Genomic DNA, 19343 nt, shown 5'->3' with positions numbered 1-19343 from the left:
GAGCCAGGACACTGAATATAGACACTCCTAATGTTTTTGCAGGAAAGAGAAGTGAAAGAATTGAGTGGAGGGCAGGCAACCATCTTCCCCGAGTGCTTCACATTTGTAGTCCTCTAAATATATATAGCTGCCCTTGTGGCTCAGCTGGTAAAGAATCCACCTGTAATGTGGGAGACCTGGGCTCGATCCCGGAGTTGGGAAGATCCCCTGGAGAAGGGAAAGGCTACCCACTCCAGTATTCTGGCCTGGAGAATTCCATGGACTGTATAGTCCATGGGTTCACAAAGAGTCGGACACGACTGAGCCACTTGCACTGCACTGCAAATATATTTTTTCTCTCCTATTAGAGGCCTTAGTAATAAGTATATTGAGAGTAACTCCCTGGAAAATTTGTACTTTAAAGTAGTGAAATCTGTTAACCATCTTTTTGCTGGGAAAGAGGAGAGGAATATTTTTTTAAAAAGATAGTAGTTAAGGTTTAGAGCAGAAGATTTCAGCCTTTAAATAGAATTCAGAATGACATGCCTCTCATCCCTTCCTGCCAGGCACGTAAAGCTTTATCTCTGGCTGCTCAGCTGTCCTAATCTTGTTTGCTTCCCTGTTTAGTTTTGTAATCTCTGCCAAAAAAAAAAAAAAAAAAGTGCTGTATTTAACAGAATTTTTAGTTTTGGAAGATTATGATTCACTTTGAAGTTAGATTTTTATACATTTATATAAATACAGCTGGGTTTTTTTTTTTTTTTTTAAGTGAAAGATCTGACATCACAATCCCCAGTGTTTTGTCAAAAAGAAGGAAAGGAAGGACGATAAATAGCTAACTATGGCGATTCCAGTCTTGGGAATAGAAATGGCAATAGAATACTATGACTTCATGGTTGTTTCTTCTATAGATTTGATTGTCCTATAAGATCCCCTCAAAAACAGTATGTGTCTATTAACTATATAAGTAAATATTTTATATATACTTATAAAATACAAATATATAAAATTGAAATACATTACCTGGACAGCCCAGCCTAAAATGTGGGTGTTGTTCCCTGTCCATGGATGAAAATGCAGCTCTCCTGTATTTAGTAAAATCCTGTAGAGGGTGGTTATCATTTCTTTTTGGGACAAGTTAAATTTGATATGCCAATTAAACATGAAAGTACAGTTATCCAGTAGGGAGTGGATATAGGAGTCTGGGCTTTAGGGGAGAAGCCCATGTTGGAGATAGTCATTGTCATTTCCTTATAAAGGTATTTAGTGGTGTGACACAAATGAGGTCACTGAATGTGAGGATTTAGGAATTCAGCAGAGATAGAGGAGCCAGGAAAGGTAATTGAAGGATTGTGGCCCTTTAGGGAGGAAGAACAGGGGAACATTGTTGGTTGAGAACCACATAAACCCAGTGTTTCAAGGAGGGAACAGTTCTGCCAAAGAGTGCTGAAATTTTTAAAAACTGGAGTAATAATGAGTTTGGACACACAAGTTCTTCAGTGACCTCAACCAGATCCTCTCAGCAGAGTGGGGTGGAGGACAGCCCCAGTGAAGAGAATTCTTGTTAAGGAGAGGAATGAGGTGAGGGAGAGACACTGAATATGAACTACTCTTTAAGAAGCTCAGCTATAAAAGGGGAGAGACAGGGCAGTAGCTAGAAGGCACTGAGGGTCAAAGGAGAGGTGTTTTTTTTTTTTAAAGTTGAGAGACACTAGAGCATTTTGTACACTGATAGAGGGAGAGGTTGATGCCACTGAAGAGACGAGAGTGTCACAGCAGTGATCCTGGAGCAAGCAGATGTACCAGCGAAACAGCTGGCCTTTGCCCAGAGCAGGGACATGCGTCCTTGGCACCAGAGAGCAGGCCGTGAGGGTAAGAGGACACCAAGGTGAGATCCTGTCAAGTTGTTTAAGAATTATCAGTGTGTGAAAAAGAATGAAAGGTGATATCAAAATGTCACCAGTGGTTATCTCTTGGGGATACAGTTACAGGTGATTTTTTTTTTAATACTTTTTTTGGTATATTTCAGTTTTTTTTTTAAAGCTAAGAATATTTTATATACTTGTAAAAATGAATGTGATAAAGATAATCGTACACTCTCCCTGACCCTTCATGTTACCATTCCTTGGAAAGTCAGACTTAAACATAACTCGTCAGCTGTGTTTTGTTCTTGTTTTTTTCAAGTATTTATTTATTAATATTTATTTGTTTATTTATTTATTTATTTAAGGCTGTTCCAGGTCTTAGTTGCTGCACTTAAACTCTTGGTTGCAGCATGTAGAACCTAGTTACCCAACAAGGGATTGAACCCAGGTCTCCTGCATTGGGGGCATGGAGTCTTAGCCTCTAGACCACCAGGGAAGTCCCTGTGTTTGTTGGAACCAGATCACTTTGCTGTACTAATGTTTGTCATACAGCTACTTAACTCTACACATTGAAGCAATTGTGCTACCCCATGTTTACAACAAGATCCTACTTACAGAAACCATCTCTGCTCTTGATTGTCTGTAAGCTAAGCGTGAGAAGAAGAAAGCTGTCAGGAACTCTTGGCAGATGGGGGAATCACCAAGCATACTTGGCAAACACAGATGTCAGTTTGATGTCAACACCTAAAACCAGGTCACTCTAAAATAATGGCAGAAGAGTCATATTCACAGCAGAAACAGACATGATTTCTCAGTGAGAACATTTTTCTTCAGCCTCTAGATAATTATGTACAAAGAGGAAGGGCTGTGTGAATGGACAGGGCCATCGAAAGTGTCTTGGAGCCGGGTACTGATGACATCTGTCACTCCAGTCATCGGCAAAGCTGATCTGCTCTTCTGGCTTGTCCAGCTGGGGTGTACTTCTTTCTCAGCATCATTTCAAAACTGCACAATTGGCCAAAAGGGTCAAACTGAAGATTGATAAAAACTAGTCTTCCAGGGCACACTGGTGAGAGCCTGTATGCCCATGGGTGTTACCAGTTGTGACTTTGTTAGTGGAGTTTAAAGATATCCAAGGACTTTAAAACAAAAGCATTGATTAGATTTCTGTTTAACAGAGGATTTCTGTACCATCCCAGTGGCTCCTGAATCACCTTAGAAGATAGAGCTTGATATTTACAAGAGAATATTTAACCAAAGTAAAAGCAAATAAAGCTGTGGCATTACAATAGGACAACTGAATAGTAAGGATAAAAATTTAACATGCAGCAGCAAGAGTTGTTTCTTTTTTTCAGTGTGTAGAACTGAAATACAAGTGAAGCTATACTAACCACCCCTGAGGGTATTTCTGACCTTTTGACAACATAGAAAGGAAATATTTGTAGTTTGAAGCTATGTCTCCCCAGTCATACAGAGTAAATGAGAAATATAATCTGGTTAACAAGCTGTACTTTTCACAAGAAGACAAAAATCTTATTGGAAGAATGCTCTTTTCACAAGAGGACAAAAATCTTATTGGAAGGATGCTGACTTTGCCTTCTCCAAGTCTTACAGAAATTAAATCTTTAATAAAGTAACAAGAATGCAAATTAATTCTATAAAATGAAGGCAAAAGGAAAATGTAAAAAGTGTAGAAGTATCTTGAAAGATAGGGTGATGAAGATTAGACTGTTTCCTTTGGCAAATAATTATCATTCATTTATTCATCCTGCACATATATTGAGTGCTTGCTATGTTCCAGCTACTATTTTAGGTGTTTAGAATGTGTGTTCTATATGAGTACAGACTTTTGTCTGTCTTCATAGCTTTATCCCAGCTCTGAACAGTGCCTGAAACATAATAGATGCTCCAGAAGTTTAAATATTTTGTCGAATGAATGCAGTGGTAGATGTTGAAGTGTACAGGCTCCATATTTTGTGTTTATGTATGTGTGTTTGGGGTGGGGGAAAGTCTGACAAATCAGAGCAGGCATGGAGATCTCATACTGATCCCTTGCTGACCTCCCTTTCCACAATTCTTAAAATTAAAGGGGGGATTTCCTAGGTGGCCCAGTGGTTAAAACTAGGTGCTTCCCACACAGGGGGTGCGAGTTTGATCCCTGGTCGGGGAGCTAGGATCCCACATGCAGTAAGGTATGGCCAAAAAACAAAGATAAAATAAAAATAAGAATAGTAAAACAATTTTTAAAGAAATACTTAAAAAGTGAAAGAGAACTGGACTGAATATAATTTAGTGTCTTTTCTCAGTTTTACACCCTATGATGTGGTCCATTGTGTAACTTTTAAAATATTAAGATAATATTGTTGATTCAACTAATCCTGCCACTTGAGAGAGTATAAGTGTGAGTCCTTCACTTGTGCTACTTCGTTGTCACAGCTGTAAACTGCCGTTTTTTTGGCCCCATTGTTTCTATTATGTTTAAGACCCAACCAAGTGACTGACAGCAGTGCTGACTGTGCTTTCTGGAGCAGTCCACAGTGATGGCTGGGTCCAGCGTTCACTGGTGGTGCAGATGTACAGACATGGGAGAAATATAAATAGGCAGTCCCAGTGGCCAGGAGGCTTCTGTAGTTAAGCTGCCCTCAGCGAGAGCAGTGCCAAACCTCCAAGCAGTGGGAGATGGGGTTGGAGGTGGTGGTGGGTGGAGTATGCTGGGGTTTGCAGACACTGAGGTGTGCCTTTCCACCACCTTCCTCCAGCACCTGTTACTGTTATAGTCTGAGCACTGCAGTGACCCAGGGAGAGAAATGAAGGAAGAGTTGTTTGCTGATATAATGCATAATTCCTGTGAGATACTACCATCAGGGTAGATGTAGGATTTAATTGTTAATGCGATAGAGTCCTTCAGAAGCAATGATGTTCCTGAATCCTCCATCAGCAAGGCCTGGGGCCACATTTTCTCACTCTCTACTCAGTTCATGCTGATTTTAGTATTGTGTTTTTACCGTTCATGTTTGGAAAGGGTAGAGGGTCACCTCTGGGACAAAAAGAGTGAAGACAACAAAATACAAAACAAGTAGAAATAGAAATTAAATATAACAAATTAAAAGTTATAATTCAATATAGCTTAGAAGTAAATATTAAATATAAAATAAAAGAAAAATAATGTTAAACATAAAGACAGTGAGGGCTCAGACTATGATCACAAATGGAAAAGTAAAATAATTAAAATTTATTAACCAAAGCAGGCACTGTATGAATCACTTTACATGTATTCTATCATTTAATCTTTTAATGTCTATATGAAATAAGTCATTATTATTTCCATTTTATTTCTGAAAGAGCAGAGTAAGTTCCTTGCCCAGTGCCACATGGCCAATAAGTGGTAGGACCACAGTTGGAATAATAATAGCAATTATATATAAAGCATTTCCATATGCCCATTCTAAATGAAAGTTTCATAAGACATAATCCATTTTGTTTATCCTCACATTCTTTTGTTATTTGATCTGAGCATTCAGATTCTAGAGCCCAGCCTTTTAACTGTAACATTGGTATCATTAATACTAAGATGTAAACAAAGGAAAGGATTTATATAACTTCACAAATACCTTTTGATTATATAACCACCTCAGAATTCAGTTCAGTGTTAACAGTTTATCAGTCAGGCTCTGTTCCTCCCTGGCTTTCTGGCCATTATTGCTACCTGGTTGGTCGTGCCTCATGTACCTTGGCTCCTCTACCCGTCAACTGGAAAAAATATAAATAAAGGAGGTATGCTCTAGAATAGGGCCAAGCCGTCTTTCAGCTCCCCCAGTGAAGTCTTTACAAATGGCAAAACCCTAGATTTTCAAAGTCATGAAAATGGCTTTGTATTTTCTCTTCAGAATGAAGCAGTCAGCCATATGCTCCATAGTATGCCTGTCGATTCACCAACTTCATTCGACAGAGAACTCCAGGCCTGGAAGGCATCAAAGATTATGTGATTCAGCTATTTTTGTTTTTAAAATTTAAAAACATTTTCTGTTGTGGACCATTTCTTAAAAGTCTTTATTGAATTTGTTACAGTATTGCTTCCGTTTTATGTTTTGGTGTTTTGGCCACAAGGCGTGTGGGATCTTAGCTTCCCAGGTGTGCATGCTCAGTCACTTTAGTTGTGTCAAACTGTTTGTGACCCTATGGACTGTAGCCCGCCAGGCTCCTCTGTCCATGGGATTCATCAGGCAAGAATACTGGAGTGGGTTGCTATGTCCTCCTCCAGGGGCTCTTCTTGACCCAGGAATCAAAGCCGTGTCTCCTGCGTTGCATGGCTTTTTCACTGAGCCACCTGGGATGTCCCTTACTTCCCTAACCAGGGATCAAACTCATAGCCCCTGCATTGAAAGGTGAAGTCGTAACCACTGGGCCACCTGGGAGGTCCCTTATTCAGTTATTTTAATATTACTGGACTAGGTAAGGTTATTAGCTTCCAACATTTTTTGGTGATAATATCTTTTTAGAAAGTGATGATAATGATAAATTTATCTTCCCAAATTAAAGTAAATAAGCCTAAAATGTGTCTGTTCAGTACAAGATCACTCTTCTAATATCTCATGGTATCTCATATTCAGTGTTTGTTCTTTGGGTTTTAAGAGTTCTTGATATATTAGATTTATTAATTCTTTGTCCATTCTACATATTGCAAATCTTTTCCCCAATTTTTAAAATTTTAAGGTTTTATTATACTCATTAAAATTATCTTCTCAAATCTCTTCCATTTTTAATTTTCTTTTTTTTTTGTCTTTTCATACTTAAAAATTCCATTCTTACTGCATTATTACACAACTGTTCTTTTACATCTTTTCCTGGAACTTTTATGATGACATTTTAAATCTGTAAGTTTAAATCCATCTGGAATTAATTTTTGCTTAAAGTAAATACACGATTCCAAAAATTTTAACCAGCTGTTCCAGCATAATTTCTTGAATTTTTTTCTTTCTCTACTAATTTGAAATGCCACATTTATCATATAATAAGTTCTTAGAATAGATGACTTTACATTACATTCACTACTAGAATTTCAACTCTTCTTAGCTTTTTTTTAACCTAGTGATAATGTTTATTTCTGAAGTCTAGTTAAATGATTTTTTTTACTTTACGAAAACATGCTGCTCCACCCTATTGTTTCCATACTCTGCCCTTTGATTAAAATATTCCATTGGCTTCCCGTGGCGCCTGGAGTCCTGCCTCACCCTGGACCACTGGCTCCCTCTGTTTCAGCTGCAGAGCCTATCCCCGAGTCCAGGTCTCAGGCATGCCTTTTCCTCTTTCCCCACCAGATATCAGCCTGCCAGCCTCCCCACTCTCAGGTAAAAGCTTCCATTAAAACTGAATCACCATGTCAAATTCTGTGGATACCGTGTGCTTTGGGGCAAGAGGTGAGAAAGGTGGTGCCTAAGCTGACTTTGCTGTTCAGCGACTCCTCAGAATTGGGATGTGAATCGACAGGGAAGGATGCAGGACTGCTCACTAAGTGATACTATTATTTGCACACCCGCCGGTTCGATGGGGCTCAACATTGCAACTCAAGCCACCAAATGTATGTTTACACTTTCATATTCTTGATGCAATACTTGGTTTCTGCCCACAAGTCTCTCCCAGTCTGGCAAGAAGGGGAATGTACCTAATTCTTCTCAGTGAGGCATTTTCACTGGAAAATCCTACAACAGCTTCACAGCAAGGGTGATATTTGAGCCTGACTTTGCATGATAAATAGAATTTTGCCAGACATGGAAGGAAATTCATTCCAGGCAGAGGAAACAAAATGAACAAAGAACAGGATGTTGAAAATATGGGGCATCTTAGGGAATATTGTATATAGTCATGAAGAGTGCTGGAAAGGTTGCAACAAGCCTCTGAAGGTCCATGAATCCCATACTAAGGAATTTTTAAGTTATACTACAGAGGATTCCCCTGGAGAAGGAAATGGCAACCCACTCCAATATTCTTGCCTGGAAAATTCTGTGGACAGAGGAGCCTGGCAGGCTACAGTCCATGGGATCATGAAAGAGTTGGATATGATATAGTGGCTAAACAACAACAAGAAGAAGAGTAAAAGAGGACCCATTGACAGTGATGACGTTGAGTGAGTGAGAGGAGATGGAATCTAGTGCATAGAATGGACATCAGGCCATAGATAGAGGGAGGACCATTATCAATAATGGCTTAATTCTCTGGTGGTGGTGGTGGTTTAGTTGCTAAGTCCTATCTGACTCTTGCAACCCTGTGGGCTGTAGCTTGCTAGGCTCCTCTGTCCATGGGATTCTCCAGGCAAGAATACTGGAGTGGGTTGCCATTTCCTTCTCCAGGGGATCTTCCTGACTCAGGAATTGAACCCAGGTCCCTGCATTGCAGGCAGATTCTTTACCAACTGAACTATGAGGGAAGCTCTAATTCTCTGAGAAACCATTATAGTTGGTGAAGAAATGGTATGGTTCTTACTATCCTTCGTAATCTACATATTCCTTCCCCTTTTACTGTTAAGCAAATTCAAATGCTTAACAATCTGTCCAAAAATACTGAAAATATAGTTCCACTCTAAATAAGTGAATGATGCTTTCATGTCTAGAAAAATTAAAAGAGACCCATGTGTTTACCTCAGCAATGTCTCCAGTTCAGTTCAGTTCAGTTCAGTCTCTCAGTCGTGTCCGACTCTTTGCGACCCCATGAATCACAACATGCCAGGCCTCCCTGTCCATCACCAACTCCTGGAGTTCACTCAGACTCATGTCCATCGAGTCAGTGATGCCATCCAGCCATCTCATCCTCTGTCGTCCCCTTCTCCTCCTGCCCCCAATCCCTCCCAGCATCAGAGTCTTTTCCAATGAGTCAACTCTTCACATGAGGTGGCCAAAGTACTGGAGCTTCAGCTTTAGCATCATTCCTTCCAAAGAAATCCCAGGGTTGATCTCCTTCAGAATGGATTGGTTGGATCTCCTTGCAGTCCAAGGGACTCTCAAGAGTCTTCTCCAACACCACAGTTCAAAAGCATCAATTCTTCAGTGCTCTGCCTTCTTCACAGTCCAACTCTCACATCCATACATGACCACAGGAAAAACCATAGCCTTGACTAGACGGATCTTAGTTGACAAAGTAACGTCTCTGCTTTTGAATATGCTATCTAGGTTGGTCATAACTTTCCTTCCAAGGAGTAAGCGTCTTTTAATTTCATGGCTGCAATCACCATCTGCAGTGATTTTAGAGCCCTGCAAAATAAAGTCAGCCACTGTTTCCACTGTTTCCCCATCTATTTCCCATGAAGTGATGGGACCAGATGCCATGATCTTAGTTTTCTGAATGTTGAGCTTTAAGCCAACTTTTTCACTCACCACTTTCACTTTCATCAAGAGGCTTTTTAGTTTGTCTTCACTTTCTGCCATAAGGGTGGTGTCATCTGCATATCTGAGGTTCTTGAGATTTCTCCCAGCAATCTTGATTCCAGCTTGTGTTTCTTCCAGTCTCCAGACCTCATGTCAAATCCAGATCTTTATGCCGTTATCAGAATTGCTGAAATGTTTCACTTTGAAAATAGATTTCCTCGTACCTGAACTCAATCTTCTATATATATGCATTTTACTTTTGAAAGTGTGCAGTATGGCTTATTTTGCATTTCCCTTAAATTCTGCTGAGCAATAATTTTTCAAATTATCTTTTCTTGACCACCAGTGACCTAACACTACCTCAGACAAAACTGGAAATCTAATGAATGCAAATCTCCTGAACTCATCACTCTGTAACAGATTAAATCACACATTGGAATTTAGAGGAAACGTTAAAGAATATTACATGTAGGATAGGGACAGATGTCCAGCAGTTAAGACAATGCTTCCAATGCGGGAGGCGCAGATTTGATCCCTGGTCAGGGAACTAAGATCCCATATGCTGTGCAATGCAGCCAATAAATAAAATAAATACAAATATATAGGATAGCTCTTGATGGAAATAATGAACTCCTCTGATCATCCATGAAGTAAGTTTGACGTGTTGCATTTTCCCAGTGGAGAGGAGAAAACATAAAATACATGAGGCAGTTTTCTGGTAAGTTGTTACTGTCAAATTTAAGTAAATAAGCTTTATAGAGGTTTTTCAGTCTCGTAGTATCTAAATTTGACTTTAGTGTGATCAGTAATAAGTTCTCAAATCAGAAAGGCTTTCCTTTTCATTGTTCCTCAGACATGAACGTCTTTACACCAAGAAAAGTAACTTCAGCAAACCTTTAATTTCCAGTCTCAAGGATGTAGATGATTTAGCAACCCTGGAAATTCTGGATGAGGTAAGAAACTCAATTTAATTAAGCCTTCTATCTATTTTTAAAAATTTATAGAAGTGATTTGAGCAGGAGGTTCTTTGAATGGCATCTGTAGGTTTCATGCTTTTTTTTATCTTTTAGTTTCCTGATCATCTCTCCTGTCCTCAGTTTTTCTGTGCATAACTTACATTTCCAGATCACCCCAGCCTGGTGTCAACTTTTTCTTGTGTTTTATACTCAAATCACAAAGATGCTAGTTCCCAGAAGCTTGAGTTGCCTAGATCACAGTCCTGTTCTTCCCATGAGGTTTCTTTGAGAGTCTCAAAAGAATGATTTACTGTAGTCAGAAAACCATTTGCCTTTTACCCCACCATCTGACTTCTCTGATGGCTCAGATGGTAAAGAATCCGCCTGCAACGCAGGAGATCTGAGTTCAGTCCCTGAAGGGAATGACTACCCACTCCAGTATTCCGCCTGGAAAATTCCATGGACAGAGGAGTGGACTACAGTCCATGAGGTCACATAGAATTGAACACAACTGAGTGACTTTCACTTTTTTTTTTCTTTCCACCATCTGGCATAATCTCTCCTTTCTCTCTTCTGTTTCACACTCAATGGCAGGACCCAAAGCCTCTTAGATACCTCAAGAACCCATCTTTACCATGGTCTGTGGACCCCTCATGGGATCACAGAGTCCACCTTTTAGGAAATGAATTCTACTTGAAACTTTGTCCCAATGACCTCAGAAATGTTTCACACATCTCTTGTGAAGGTGTAAGTCCAAACCAGTAAATTATGGTCTCAGCCTCTTTTTCCTCATCTCCTTTCATTTCATGTAATCACATCATTAGAAAAATAAAAGACTCTTTTTCAGTAAAAGGTTGGATTCACTATCCTGCCTGATCCACAGATTTTTATTTTTTAATACTTTGAGGCATACCTGAGCATTTTGCTTAAAAATGCAAGAAATCAGGAGGCATTTTCTGAACAGAAGTTCAGTTCAGTTCAGTTGCTCAGTGTTGTCCAACTTTTTGAGACCCCATGAACCGCCAGCATGCCAGGCCTCCCTGTCCATCACCAACTCTCGGAGTCTACCCAAACCCATGTCCATCGAGTCGATGATGCCATCTAACCATCTCATCCTCTGTCATCCCCTTCTTCTCCTGCCCTCAATCTTTCCCAGCATCACGGTCTTTTCAAGTGAGTCAGCTCTTCGCATCAGGTGGCCAAAGTATTGGAGTTTCAGCTTCAACATCAGTCCTTCCAATGAACACCCAGGACTGATCTCCTTTAGGATGGACTGGTTGGATCTCCTTGCAGTCCAAGGGACTCTCAAGAGTCTTCTCCAACACCACAGTTCAAAAGCATCAATTCTTCGGCGCTCAGCTTTCTTTGTAGTCCAGCTCTCACATTCATAGTCATTTGGTAAATTTACGGTTGCATAAACAACTCAAGTACTTCATCAGAATAACCTCTCTTCAGAACATAAAATATCTCATAATCAAATAGGGTTTGCAAGTCAGAGATTTGACAACACCTTTATGAATCTTTGTGTATCACATTTTCCAGTGATGTGAATTCCTAGGCTTGTGGGTTATAAAGAAGACTTTGCTAATCATATGGCCAACCTACATATTGAACACTGGGTTTGTTTCTATTAACTGCATTTTTTTGTGTGTCTCTTTTTTAACCGAAGTATGTAAGAGCTTTCGTTTTTGTGTCATATACTATAAATGATGATTCCTGGCACTATTAAAATTGATTCCATATACTCATATGATTTATCAACTGTGGAAGTTACTTCTCTATACTTTTTACTCTGTCTCAAAGCCAAATATTTTAGTGAAGGACCAAGACATTCTGCAGAGCCCTTGACTAACCTTGATTTGGAATCAAATCACATTCACTGTACTCCCCTTCCCTATTATAGTGTTCTTTCTCTTTACTTCATCTACTGCATTTACTTATTTCCTTGAAAGCATTCTGTATATATAATCCCTGTAACTTAATGTGTTCTATGGAAAACATAGGTTGCAGTGACATTCCTGTATGGCTTTTGAAAGAAAAGAAAATACCCATCAAAGGATAAGATAGTTGATGACCTGAGGTTATACTTCTTACTCTCAATAGATCTATTTCTTTCTGATCCTGTTCCAGATTCCAGATGTTTTATCTATTTGTCATCATTTATTTTAGAAATGATCATTGACCATCAATGATTTTTTAACAGAAAGAAATTATTTTTATTTCATTATAGAATACAGTCGCAGAGCAACTTGAGAAGTGTTACTCCAGAGATCAGATCTACATGTATGTGGGAGACATACTCATTGCTCTTAACCCATTTCAGAGTCTGGATATTTATTCGGCAGAGGTATGTGGTGTGACTTGTATTTTCTTACTTTGTACAAAAATTATGTTCTTTAGATATTTAAGTTAATTTAAATGCCGGACAAGGAAATGGCAGCCCATTCTAGTATTCTTGCCTGGAGAACCCCATGGACAGAGGATCCTGACGGGCTACAGCCCATGGGGTTGCAGGAGTCAGAGATGACAGCGACTAAACCATCACCAAATGATGCTGAATAAAATTTTATCTAGTCCTTTGAATAAACAGTTAAGGGATTTCCCTGGTGGTCAGTGGTTAAGACTTTGCATTTCCCCTGCAGGGAGCATGGGTTTGATCCCTGAGTTCAGTTCAGTTCAGTTCAGTCGCTCAGTCATGTCCAACTCTTTGCGACCCCATGAATCACAGCACGCCAGGCCTCCCTGTCCATCACCAACTTCCGGAGTTCACTCAGACTCACGTCCATCGAGTCAGTGATGCCATCCAGCCATCTCATCTTCTGTCGTCTTCTTCTCCTCCTGCCCCCCAATCCCTCCCAGCATCAGAGTCTTTTCCAATGAGTCAACTCTTCGCAGGAGGTGGCCAAAGTACTGGAGTTTCAGCTTTAGCATCATTCCTTCCAAAGGAATCCCAGGGCTGATCTCCTTCAGAATGGATTGGTTGGATCTCCTTGCAGTCCAAGGGACTCTCAAGAGTCTTCTCCAACACCACAGTTTAAAAGCATCAATTCTTCAGTGCTCTGCCTTCTTCACAGTCCAACTCTCACATCCATACATGTCCCTGAGTAGGCAACTAATATCCCACATGTTTGTGCTGGGTAGCCAAAGAAATCATTGATCACAACAATGACCAAAATAACTGCAGGTTCAAATTTCAAAAACTTTTTAGAACCTTTGAGTAGTGGCCACATACACATGGTTCTGGGCAGAAAATAGCTTTCAGCAGCCCCTGCAGCACCGATAAATAAATAATAGTTAAATGTGCTATGCTAAGTAGCTTCAGTCTTGTCTGACTCTTAGCCACCCCATGAACTGTAGCTCACCAGGCTCTTCTGTCCATGGGATTCTCTAGGGAGGAACACTGGAGTGGATTGTCGTTTCCTACTCCAGGGAATCTTCCTGATCCAGGGATCAAACCCAGGTCTCTAAAGTCTCCTGCACTGGCAAGCAGGTTCTTTACCACCAGTGCCACCTGGGAAGCCCAGTTCAGTTCAGTCACTCAGTCATGTCCACCTGTTTGTGACTCCATGGACCTCAGCACGCCAGGCTTCCCTGTCCATCACCAACTCCTGGAGCTTGCTCAAACTCATGTCCATTGAGTCGGTGATGCCACTCAACCATCTTATCCTCTGTCATCCCCTTCTCCTGCCTTCAATCTTTCCCAGCATCAGGGTCTTTTCCAATGAGTCAGTTCTTCACATCAAGTGGCCAAATCAGTTGGGAAGCCCAGTAGTTAAATAATTATTTTTAAAATATAGAATTAGAGAAGACAAATATATCTGGATGCAGTTTGTGGTCTTTGTGTGAGATATGTTATTTCTTTCCAGTTATTGGTAATTGGTAACTGGTTCACACTAAGTATCATATCAATAAACAGATGCCTAAAATGTGTAGATTTAACGTCTATAAAGTATGAGAGAATCAAAAGTAAAATTACATTGTATATATAGGTACTATATGCTTAGTGGCTGTAAACTCAGCATTATGAGTTTAAAAATTCCTTTTGACATATGGGTTGATTTTTTAAAATTAATTTATTTTTTAATTGAAGGCCAATTGCTTTACAGAATTTTGTTTTCTGCCCAATATCAACATGAATCAGCCATAATGCCCCCTCCCTCTTGAACCTCTCTCCCATCTCCCTCACCATCCCACCCCCCTAGGCTGTTACACAGCCCCTATTTGAGTTCCTTGAGATATATGGAAAATTCCCATTGGCTGTCTGTGTTACATATGGTAACGTAATTCCATGTTACTCTCTCCATACATCTCACCTTCCTTTCCCCCTCCCTATAAGTCTGATAAGTCCTCCCTTAAGACTTATAAGTCTGTAAGTCCATAAGTCTGTTCTCTGTGTCTCTTTCTCTATTGCTGCCCTGCAGATAATTCATCAGTACCATCTTTCTGGATTCCATATATCTGTGTTAGGATATGATATTTATCTTTCTCTTTCTGCCTTACTTCATTCTGTATAATAGGCTCTAGGTTCTTCTACCGCATTAGAACTGATTCAAATGCATTCCTTTTTATGGCTGAGTAATATTCCATTGTATATTTGTACCACAGCTTCTTTATCCATTTATCTGCCAGTGGACATCTAGGTTGCTTCAATATTCTAGCTATTGTAAGTAGTGCTGCAATGAACATTGGGGTACATTGATGGGGTACATCAATCTTTGATTGATTTTTAATATCAGGTGATATATTTTATGAATTTAAGTATATATTTATCTAATATTCAACCCCTAGTGTTTAAATATAGATTAATATTCTGGAGTTAAGCTAGGCTTTTTATTATTTATTTTGTGTGTGTGTTGTATTTTTAGTTGGGTCCATACTCTTCTAGTTATTTGTGTAGTACTCTAGAATATTATTTTTATACTGTGCTTAATATACTTTTTTGTGTGAAAATATATAATTCTCTCAGTCTCTACCATTTTAAGAGTTAGAAGAATAATGCATATTGAACATTGGCAGAAGTTTTAGAAGATTTGGGCTTGAGTGCATATTCTGCTATAAATTAACTATGGAATCTTGGGCAAATCAAATGAAAAAGTGTATGTTATTAATAAATGATATGAAAGGAAAAAAGTAGTAGTTGTATGTCAGATACTATATCTAAGAAATACTTAACAGAGTGATACCTAACTGTCTTATTTATAAATTGCTTATTTAAAGAATAGGGACTTCCTTGGTGGTATAGTGGTTGAGACTCTGTACTTCCAGTGCAGGGAGCAAAGATTTGACCACTGGTAGGGTAACTAAGATACCACATGCCCCATGGCCAAAAGAAAAGTTTAAAAATAGATAAATAAAATAACTTATAGCTTTTGGAAACCTTAAGTTCTACTTTGGAAGTGGTATTCATTTTCAAAAGAGTCTTCATTTAAATACCACTGACCACATTATGTCATATTATATCATGTCATTTTTCCCTGTTGTTTTATATCAAACTTTTATTTTACATAATTGTGCATGATTTGTGCATGTATGTGTATATGTAATATGTATTAATGTTTTGGTGGTTTAGTAATGCTTTGCAGGTATTTGATGGACCTGTTGCTTTAAAAATTAGTGCTTTATCTGTAAATAAATAGGATTTAAACAGAAACCAAAGCCCTACAACACATGTCCTTTTTAACTTCTAGCATTCCAAGTTGTATATTGGAGCAAAGAGAACTGCCAGTCCTCCTCACATTTTTGCCATGGCTGACTTAGCATACCAGTCTATGGTAACATACAGTTCAGATCAGGTAAGGAGAAGCTCACATTCTTAGAAATTCTCCTCTTAGTTTCTCGTGTGTCCATTGAATATTGTGAGGATGAAGTGTTCTTACCGGTCCCTTTTCTCACTGCACAGTGCATTGTTATTTCTGGAGAAAGTGGTGCTGGAAAAACTGAAAGTGCTCATCTCTTAGTTCAGCAGCTGACAGTGCTTGGAAAGGTATAATTTACTTTCTTTCTCTATCTTAACAGAGATATCTGTTATATTTCAGAATTAAATTTAATTGATGAAGTTAATATCCATGAATTTAATAATGCCACATTTAATAATGCCCAGAAATTATAATACATTTGTTGTCCTTTGTGAGTGTAAAATATAACAAAAAGTATAAGAAGCATATGCTTTTGTTTTGAGCAAATTCTAACTTTTCTCACTCTTAGTAGACAAGGCTTTATAAATGTAATTTTCTCTCTTTATGGCCCTAATATATTCACTGAATACTTTATTTCCTCTTCTTTTGTTACTAGCAAGTTGAAGGGGAGTCAATATACAGAAATTAATTATACATACCCAAACTGATCAGTTATAAATTTAAATTTATATTAGCACCATAAAAGCATGAACTATTTAAATCTATATCTTACAAACCATGTGCAAGATTTGTATGCTGAAAAATATAAAAAGTTGATAAAAGAAATCAAAGAAGACCTGAATAATAGGAGAGATATGACATGTTCATGGATTAAAAGATTCAATATTATTAAGATATCAGTTCTCTACAAATTGATCTGTAGATTCACTGTCATTTACAGTAAAAATCCCAGCAGGATTTTATATTTTAGAAACTGAGGAGTTGAATCAAACATTTATGTGGAAAAGGCAAAGGAACTGTAATAATCCGTTTTGAAAAAGAACAAAGTTGGAGGATTAAGAAATACTACCTGATTTCAAGACTCCTTATAAAGCTGTAATAGTCAGAACAGTGTGTTATTGAAGAAAAGATGGCATACAGATCAAAGGAATAAAGTAATCTGCACAGTACTGTATAAGTATTGCTGAAGCTGCAATACTTTGGCCACCTGATGTGAAGAACTGACTCATTGGAAAAGACCCTGATGCTGGGAAAGAGTGAAGGCAGGAGGAGAAGGGGACAACAGAAGATGAGATGGTTGGATGGCATCACCAACTCAATGGACATGAGTTGGAGCAAACTCTGGGAGTTGGTGTCCGACAGGGAAGCCTGGCATGCTGCAGTCCATGGAATTGCAAAGAATTGGACACAACTGAGTGACTGAACTGAATCTGCATGTGTGGCTTATTGATTTGCAACAAAAGTGCAAAGATCAATTAATGACAAAAGATTAAACCAAAAACTGAAATTTCTAGAAGGAAATTGTCAGTTAACTTTGTTCTTTGGTGTCAGGCAAAGAGTTGTTAGATGCAAAATAAAAACTTAATCCATAATGGGTAAATTTGATTTCACCAAAATTAGAAACATCCTGTTCTCTGAATGACATTGTTAAGAAAATGAAATATAATCTATAGACTCAGAGAAACTATCTGCAAGTCACATATCTAATAAAAGACTTGTATTCAGAATATATAAAGATCTAAATGTAAGACCAGAAACTATAAAACTCCTAGAGGAGAACATAGGCAAAACACTCTCCGACATACATCACAGCAGGATCCTCTATGACCCACCTCCCAGAATATTGGAAATAAAAGCAAAAATGAACAAATGGGACCTAATTAAACTTAAAAGCTTCTGCACAACAAAGGACACTATAAGCAAGGTGAAAAGACAGCCTTCAGAATGGGAGAAAATAATAGCAAATGAAGCAACTGACAAACAACTAATCTCAAAAATAGACAAGCAACGCCTGCAGCTCAATTCCAGAAAAATGAATGACCCAATCAAAAAATGAGCCAAAGAACTAAATAGACATTTCTCCAAAGAAGACATACAGATGGCTAACAAACACACGAAAAGATGCTCAACATCACTCATTATCAGAGAAATGCATATCAAAACCACAATGAGGTACCATTTCACGCCAGTCAGAATGGCTGCTGTCCAAAAGTCTACAAGCAATAAATGCTGGAGAGGGTGTGGAGAAAAGGGAAACCTCTTACACTGTTGGTGGGAATGCAAACTAGTACAGCCACTATGGAGAACAGTGTGGAGATTCCTTAAAAAAACTGGAAATAGAACTGCCTTATGACCCAGCAATCCCACTACTGGGCATACACACTGAGGAAACCAGAATTGAAAGAGACACATGTACCCCAGTGTTCATCGCAGCACTGTTTATAATAGCCAGGACATGGAAGCAACCTAGATGTCCATCAGCAGATGAATGGATAAGAAAGCTGTGGTACATATACACAATGGAGTATTACTCAGCCATCAAAAAGAATACATTTAAATCAGTTATAATGAGGTGGATGAAACTGGAGCCTGTTATACAGAGTGAAGTAAGCCAGAAAGAAAAACACCAATACAGTATACTAACGCATATATATGGAATTTAGAAAGATGGTAATGATAACCCTGTATGCGAGACAGCAAAAGAAACACAGATGTATAGAACAGTCTTTTGGACTCTGTGGGAGAGGGAGAGGGTGGGATGATTTGGGAGAATGGCATTGAAACATGTATAATATCATACATGAAACGAATTGCCAGTCCAGGTTCGATGCATGATATGGGATGCTTAGGGCTGGTGCACTGAGACGACCCAGAGGGATGGTATGGGGAGGGAGGAGGGAGGGGGTTTAGGATGGGGAACACGTGTATACCTGTGGCAGATTGATGTTGATGTATGGCAAAACCAATACAATATTGTAAAGTAATTAGCCTCCAATTAAAATAAATAAATTTATATTTTAAAAAATAATAAAAAAATAGAAATTCCAAAGTAAGAGATCAAATAACAAAAAAGGAACAAAAAAATGACTAGCCATTTTACCAAAGATATATGTAAATAGCCAAAAGCAAATGAAAATAGGATGTTCAACCCAGTAGTCATTCAGTTCAGCTTAGTTCAGTCACTCAGTCATGTCAGACTCTTTGCAACCCCATGAATCGCAGCACGTCAGGCCTCCCTGTCCATCACCAACTCGCGGAGTTCACACAAACTTATGTCCATCGAGTCGGTGATGCCATCCAGCCATCTCATCACTTTCTGCCATAAGGGTGGTGTCATCTGCATATCTGAGGTTATTGATATTTCTCCTGGCAATATTGATTCCAGCTTGTGCTTCTTCCATCCCAGCGTTTCTCATGATGTACTCTGCAGAGAAGTTAAATAAGCAGGGTGACAATATACAGCCTTGATGTACTCCTTTTCCTATTTGGAACCAGTCTGTTGTTCCATGTCTAGTTCTAACTGTTGCTTCCTGACCTGCATACAGGTTT

General features: G+C 38.8%; 1 protein-coding gene across 1 annotated transcript in view; it reads left to right on the top strand.

The window, feature by feature from the left end:
• Positions 1 to 19343, top strand: part of MYO3A (myosin IIIA) — a 154572-nt gene that overhangs the window by 56162 nt on the left and 79067 nt on the right. Inside the window, exons 9-12 of the mRNA XM_040248540.1 lie at positions 10056 to 10155; positions 12389 to 12505; positions 15846 to 15950; positions 16058 to 16141. Coding sequence (XP_040104474.1) covers positions 10056 to 10155; positions 12389 to 12505; positions 15846 to 15950; positions 16058 to 16141 — 406 coding nt within the window. The remainder of the gene's footprint in view (positions 1 to 10055; positions 10156 to 12388; positions 12506 to 15845; positions 15951 to 16057; positions 16142 to 19343) is intronic.

The sequence above is a fragment of the Oryx dammah genome, unplaced genomic scaffold (assembly GCF_014754425.2).
Source record: "Oryx dammah isolate SB20612 unplaced genomic scaffold, SCBI_Odam_1.1 HiC_scaffold_10, whole genome shotgun sequence".
NCBI classification, from domain to species: Eukaryota; Metazoa; Chordata; class Mammalia; order Artiodactyla; family Bovidae; genus Oryx; species Oryx dammah.
The sequence above is the reverse complement of the archived record's forward strand: the minus strand, read 5'-3'. Positions and strand labels throughout refer to the sequence as shown.